Source organism: Antedon mediterranea, chromosome 7 (assembly GCF_964355755.1).
Source record: "Antedon mediterranea chromosome 7, ecAntMedi1.1, whole genome shotgun sequence".
NCBI classification, from domain to species: domain Eukaryota; kingdom Metazoa; phylum Echinodermata; class Crinoidea; order Comatulida; family Antedonidae; genus Antedon; species Antedon mediterranea.
This window is the reverse complement of record NC_092676.1, coordinates 5,008,718-5,016,132: the sequence shown is the minus strand read 5'-3', so window position 1 is coordinate 5,016,132 and position 7,415 is coordinate 5,008,718. Positions and strand designations below refer to the sequence as shown.

The 7,415-nt window shown below is 34.0% G+C and overlaps 1 protein-coding gene across 1 annotated transcript; it reads left to right on the top strand.

Moving 5' to 3' along the window:
- The first annotated feature begins 3,693 nt into the window (after nucleotides 1-3,693).
- Nucleotides 3,694-6,685, top strand: LOC140054391 (protein Hikeshi-like). The gene is made up of 4 exons (XM_072099368.1): nucleotides 3,694-3,823; nucleotides 4,373-4,607; nucleotides 4,763-4,887; nucleotides 5,424-6,685. Exons 1-4 carry the CDS (start codon nucleotides 3,794-3,796, stop codon nucleotides 5,622-5,624), a joined length of 591 nt encoding a protein of 196 aa, XP_071955469.1. The 5' UTR covers nucleotides 3,694-3,793; the 3' UTR covers nucleotides 5,625-6,685.
- The last annotated feature ends 730 nt before the right edge of the window (nucleotides 6,686-7,415 follow it).

Here is a 7,415-nt window from a genome sequence, read left to right as displayed (position 1 = left end):
CATATTACACCCAACAAAAATAAACGCCTTCCCTAAATAAACCTGAACACAAAGCGCCCCACCCAGGCCTTTATCTTATTCAAATAATTACGGTACTGTATATATTTGTGATCACAATGATGTAACTTAAATTGTATAATCCATTTTTGTTTAAAATTATCACACTGCAAGTTTAAAGTTCGTTTTTAAGATTTTATCAGTAATTGTACATTCACTAGTTCAAAATAATACACATGAACATTTATTTAATTTATTGTGTTATCTTGTGAGTTAGTTTGAATTGACATCTGTACGAAAGATTGTAACGTTTAAATAGGCATCATGGAAGTTATTCATTCGTTCATTTTATTTGGTAAAAACAAGAAAAATGTATGAGAACAGGATAATTACATGCAATACGTGTGTACTAGAAATGGGATCATTAAGGTTTCATCAAATGTTATTTGATTATTTCCATTGCGAGTAGTGCGGCTCTTGGCCTGACAATTTAAAAGTATAATTGCAATTTATGAAGACCTTGCAGCTCTAAAGTGTTTTAAAAACAAACTTATATTTTTTACCAGCACATATGAACTTTCATTCGAATACTAGCAGCTCTAGTTTTCAAAATTGTCTTAGCTCAGTCCCAACCATGATAGGGCTGGTCCTGGAGACTTATATATTTTGTTTCATATATCAATGGCCCTGTTTCTGCTGCCAACTAAATACCGTATATTATACGGTATTTTTTGAATACCGTATATATACGGTATATTTTTGGCAGCAGAAACTGCGCTCATAAAAAATATACCGTATTTTGTATACCGTATTTTCCCCACAAAATTTGTGGATAAAATACGGTATTTACAAATTTATACCGTATTTTTTGTACCCGTTTCTGCTACCAATAAAAAATACCGTATTTTTTTTTTACATGACAAAAGGTCAACATTCGTGTTTTGATTTTCTGTCTCTGTCAGCTGTTTTACACACGTGTATATATATATTCGGCGAAAATGTGGAGCGAAGACGTCACAGTTTTACTAAATAAATTTGTGTGGGGAAGCTAAAATGTCTGGCCAACTAAAAGGTAATAAAAGGGACAACCACATTTATAAAGACATTTCTAAAAAAATAAAGCAGGAGTATGGAATAGACTTGTCTCCAAAGCAAGTAAACTCAAAGCTGAAGAGCCTGCGAAAGCAGTACAACATTGCAAAATACAATAACTCGGGGAGGGAACGAATTAATTGTCCCCATTACGATGTTTTCTGTGCTCTCACAACATCTCTATCACTAGGGCTAGGCTGTTGAAAGTGAGACGTAAAACTTCCTTTAATTATCGATCAAATAAATGAATGGCAATTTGGGTAAAAAAGATGAAATTTAACACGACCACCCAAGAAGTATTGTTAGCAGAAACGGGGTACTAAAAAATACGGTATAAAAAATACCGTATTTTATACCGTATTTTTATACCGTATTTTGAGCAGTTGCAGCAGAAACAGGCCCAATGTATAAGTGCAATTTGCAATGTGCTTAGCTAAAGCCCCAAGCATGGTGGTGGGGCTGAGGCACCGGAGAGACTGTTTCATATTTGTTAGTTTCACATTTACAATTTTAGCACCCCTCCAGACAGCAATCAGACGCCTCTGGTATATAAGATAATTTCAGTTTAACCAAATATGGTGATGATTGCATATATAGATATGTATGGAAAGAACAATGTCAGAAAACGTAAATTCTAAATTTACATTAGAACTGAAACATGTTACATTCTTAATAATATTGGTTAATTAAATTGAATATCTTAACACGAGGTGTTGAATTGCATTGCTTGAATATTGTACATTCTCACGTTTTGTGTATAAAAAAGTTTATCGCAAATATCGTGCGCGACGCATGGTGGGAAGGATTTGGGAGCAACAAACGCCACACGACGCGTACGTACGTGATTTGTTGTTTTTCGTACGCGCGTTTGCTCCCAAACCATATTCACATCAGATATTTTGCAATGGCGTTCCTCGCGAAATTAAATATTTGCGATACACCAAGCTCATAAGAAATAATATATTCTACGTTTTTGTTCTCTTCACGCGTTTACTGTGTTACTGCTCGTCTCTGTAAATTAGCCTTTTGCAAGCTGGATTTTCCCGCTGACTGACGACAAGGGACCATGTGGTGTTCGTTGCAACGACATTTATACGGGGCGCAATTTGGGGCAAAATAAATACTTACTTTTAATTGTGAAAGAATTCTACATTTAGACAAACGATTATGTAAGAATGTACAAGTATCATAACTTCACATACTGTGAATAAAATATTGCTCCTCATACATGCGCACGAGTTTCTGTTGGCAATTATTACGGTCAGGTAATACGTCGGTAAAGACTTAATTAGGCCTAAGTATTCATACAGCCTGTTTTCACTCGACAAATAATTTAGAATTGCTCTACAGTATAGGCCTATATAACAAACGCTTCGATAATAGCGCGATCAACATTGTTTAGTTTTGATTGGTTGCGCAGTTTTTTACGTCCTAACAAGTGGATGAAAATACTAATGCGCATCATGCGCACTAGTCAACTCTTTAGATTCGTGGGAATAAATTCGCCCAATGGAAAGTAGGCTTTTCGCGCGCGTATGCTCCGTTATTTATGATCCATTGAATCGTCTGCACAAGCGTTTTCATCATCATCATAACGTCGACTGGAAAGCGGGCTTAACCATCCATCAACGTTCGCTGGACGTTGATGGATGGTTTAAATTAACGTTAGTTATAACATTCAGCAGACGTAAGAAGGGTGCACAACTTAATGTTATTTGAACGTTATTTAAAAAAATTCAAACGGTAACATTCATCTAACGTTATTTGAACGTTAAATTTTTTTGGGATACTGCTCTATGAATGATCATGCACCCGATATGTGACCAGATGATCTCCCATCTAAGGAAGCAGCTCCGGTGATCAGATGAGAACCGGTGTTCCAACGTGGTAAGACCATATAATTATCTTTGAGAGAGTTTCACTATAGCTTACACAAAAAACAAAAAAAAAACAAACGTGAAATATACTAAACAGTGCTATGTATTTCATTTATTCTGACAGCTCACAAAAGCATCATGACAAAAAATAATATAAACTACATTGTCTAGGTTAAAATTAAATTTCCTCTCATTTTATTGATTTTAGGGGTCAATGACTTTTGGCATATAAAATTACCTTTTCCCACTCCACCCAAGCTCACCTTTTTGGGGTAAGTTTACACCCTGCCTACCAGAATCAAGTAAAATTAGCCCCTTTCATACACCTAAATGGATACTAAAAAAAAAACACACACAAAATAAATGTGATGTGCCCATATATGGACATGATAATGTCATATATCACTACCATATTTCATTTCATTAATTCATTTCACATTTATTCAATTAATGAAAATTAACTTAAAACAATGTAAACAATATAAACAAATAAAGATTTCATTAATTTGGATCAGACTTAGAGGCCAAGGCCTGTCTCAGAAAGACCCAACAAAACATAATACTGTATATCACTGCCATTATTTGGGCACATCACACTTTTTGTCACATAAAGTTTGATAAAGGCCTATAAATCTATACATGTAAACAATTCTTTTTTCCGATCCAATCTTTTGGCGTACCATACCATGTCCGAACGAATGTGTATTTCTAAATGCATTGAAGCGTATCGTGGAGAATGTTAGTAGTAGAGCTGAGATGATTGCATACCTCCATGGTTCGATCGTGTATTTTAAATATAATTTTAACTAATTAAAAGCATAACGACAATGTTTGGATGTTTAGTAGCAGGGCGCTTAGTAAGTATACGATTTAAATTAGCGTGTGTTGATAGACTATTAAACCAATGATTCATTCATTCTTTTTTATCCTAGCCTAGGCCTAGTTTTAGTACTCTACTACTTCTTAGGCCTAGAACTTAGAAGTAGCTAGGCTGGGCTAAACTAATATAGCCTAGGCCTAATAGTAATAATAGGCCTAGCACCGGTCGGTATACCTGGATCAGAGGGATGCCAGAGTAGGGAGTTATGGTGAATACTCTAGAATATTTCATTCAAGGGATTATGCTACCCCAAGAAAAAGCACACTGTTTTTAGTTATGACATATCATATCCTGCCATTTTTTTAAACTTTGATAGGCTGTTCCTGATGAAGGGGGGGGGGGGGGGGGCTGTTGTTTAGTTTTTAAAAACAACTAAAAATCTTGTTTGCTTGGATAATTAATTATTAATGACTTTAACTTATCTTATTAATTATTGCGTGTTGGATCAGTGTGTCCTATTGCGAGCTGGATTATGACGTGTAAACATAATGCATAAAATATACAGTTACAGGATTTATACTTGCAGGTTCAAGGGGAACCACAACAAGTAGACGAGACGCACTTTATTTTCAATCTGGTTGATACAGACAACATAGGCCACGTTGTGATTTTTATGCTTGGCACGGTGCCGTTTCCAGATGGACTTGGTGGCGCTGTTTACTTCGGTTGGCCAACGACATCTGGGTTATCATGGCAGTACTTGGGCCACATCTCAAATGATAAACCAAGCGCTATATTTAAGATCTGTAAAGCTAAACCAGGTACTAGTAGTTCTAATTAAATGTTATTATGCACAAACAGAACGAGCGTGCGTGGTCCCATCTGAAGGACGAGGCAATGAAACAAACTTACGCCTTCTTTAACATATTGCCGTATCATATATATATATATTTAATTGTTCATATTTTTTTTATAGAAACTTCTGCAGTTGGTGGTTTCGGAGCAAACTTAATGAGTGGACCAATGACAGAAGCCCAAATTGGGATCTCTGTTGAGAATATGAATGAAATATCACAACGAACCCCAGCCGTTAACACACAGGTAGAGCAGTGCACAGTACTAATATTTCAACAAACATGCAACCGATTTTAACCCTAGATATGAACCCAGCACCATGGATTTATTCCCAGGACCCTGGATTTTATCCCAGCACCCTGGATTTGAACCCAGGATGACCCTGGATTTTATCCCAGGATGACCCTGGATTTGACCCCAGGACACTAGATTTGATCTTAAGAATTGAAACCAGGATTGTGTCTACTGTACTCAAATACACAATATGGATGTCACGTGGTCCTTAAAAGTGTAAAAAGCAGGAAATTGGGGCTCAAGTATTTTCAACTGTACATGGTCATGTAGTCGTCCTCCAAGCTTACGTTTGACCTACAATCTAAGGCCTGTATGGTGGAGTTGAGAAATGGGCTTTTTGCCTAAGTCCAACTTGCAGAATATTTGATACAGCAGAGCATTTATTTTCATAAACCCTTTTTAAAAAATGAAAACAACCCCTCTACAAATTACCCAGCATGCCTAATATTGTTTTACTTAAAAAAAAAATGTTTTTCTTTATACACTAGGCTTCCAAGGTGGAGTCCTTTCGAGAGTTCAGCCAAAAAATGCTTGAGAGTTTTTTCAATTATGCGTCTTCATTTGCAATAACGCAAGGCCAAATGGTACCACAGCCGAACGCAACATTTATTCCAACCGATGTCATTCAGAAATGGTTTGAAAATTTTCAAAGAAAACTGTCGCAAGATTTGTATTTTTGGAGGTCGTGATGCGAAAATAATAATTTATATTAAAATTAGTTTTAAAACAGCTCTTATGCCAGCTCTTATATCCAAGATTATATGGAAAACTACATAGAACTTTGGTCTGGTTTGTAGTCTGCACATTGTAGTTTTTGTTATAGATGAGGTTAAAGGAAACATTAAAGCTGTCTACACCATCAAACTTTATTTGATGATGTGATGTCACATCACTACCATATTTGGGCACATTGCATCATATTTTTTTGTCAAACTATTTGATAGTGTAAACAGAGCTTTAGAAAAGTAAGGGAAACCATTGGTATCCACGATTTAAGCTTAGATTCAGAAAATAAAGCTCTGTCTACACTATCAAACTACTTGACAAAAATACAAAATAAAATAGCCTTAAAAAAGGCTGGTTGAATACAACAGATCTTGCAAAATATTGATGTGTGGAAGTGTTTTTTATTTTTGCTTCTGATTTAGTAAAAAAAAATGGCAGTAATAGTGTTTTGAAAGTTTCACAGGATATTTCATTCAAGAAAATTTTTTTTAATGGAACCTATAGTCAATAAAAATGTTTTCTATATTAATTTTTAAGTTTATAAGCAAATTTTATATTAGTAAATTTCCATAATTATTGTTAAGGTAATTTATTATGTTTATGGTATTTTTATATCATTATTAACATTAATTAAATAAACAAACCAACCAAAATTGACAACATTTTTTCATTTACATTGTGTTAAAATGTCAAACTATTTTGTTTGAACTAAATAAACTACTAAATTTCAAATCATTATATTGCTTTATATACAGAGTATACTTGATATACACAATAACAAATAATTTCTTGGTAATACATTGCTTATATAAATCAATTCATCAAAATAAAAAAATGTGTAATTTTTCATCTTTCATAATTAAATAAAACCTTTATTGGGAATAATTTTAACATGGTTGTCAACTAAATTGAGAAGATTTTGGTTTATGATCTCAAAATTACCAATATGCATACTTTTTCACTTTATTATTTATTTTTAGATGTCATTTCCACATGTGGATGCACCCTTACCTACCCTGAATTTTTTTGTTTAAATCGATCGTAAGATAGCAACAGAGTAAAATTATGATTTCACTATTTTTTGTAGAATAAGATAATATATACCTGTAATATAGAAATAATGAAGGTTTATGAGTGCGATGGTACAAATACTTTCAAGAGGTCAAAGATGAAAGGTTATATTTTCATACAATGTGACCTTTTAACTTTCACCAAATTGAAATAAAATACAAATAATTTTTACAGCCTTTTCTAGAACCAATGTAAACTAAACTGTAGTATAAACATAATATTTACGACATGGGTGACCTTTCAACTTTCACCAAATTGAAATACGAGATGGGTCTCAACATTTTCTATTCTAAGATTATTTTTCTCTTTATTGAGACACCTCACTTTTGGAATATTTGTACCTCTTTTTATCTCTGTTCAACAATTTGCAAAGGTAAACTTATTTAAAATTAATCAACTCTTCAATTCCAAAAGGTTAATCTGTTTACTGCATTTACTCCATTAAATAATGTTTGAATTGGTGCGTTATAAAATCTTCTATGACTATGCGGCTATTGAGTCTAACAGTCATTCTACACACACGCATATCCTTCCAAGTGTGTGCAGGATGACTTTGACTCGACAGTCATATGGTAAATTGTGAAAAAGAAAGGTCACTATTATATGGATTTAAATTAATTTAGCTACATTTTTTTTCCAGCATGTTGAGCAAATGTAAGTTTTTTTTTTTATCTGGGCTGGTG

Excerpts from the sequence above, each read along its gene's own strand:
- LOC140054391 (XM_072099368.1), top strand. The coding sequence starts at position 3,794 with ATGTTTGGATGTTTAGTAGCAGGGCGCTTA. Across the intron at positions 3,824-4,372 it reads GTTTAGTAGCAGGGCGCTTA|GTTCAAGGGGAACCACAACA; the intron begins GTAAGTATACGA and ends TTATACTTGCAG. Across the intron at positions 4,888-5,423 it reads CCCCAGCCGTTAACACACAG|GCTTCCAAGGTGGAGTCCTT; the intron begins GTAGAGCAGTGC and ends TTTATACACTAG.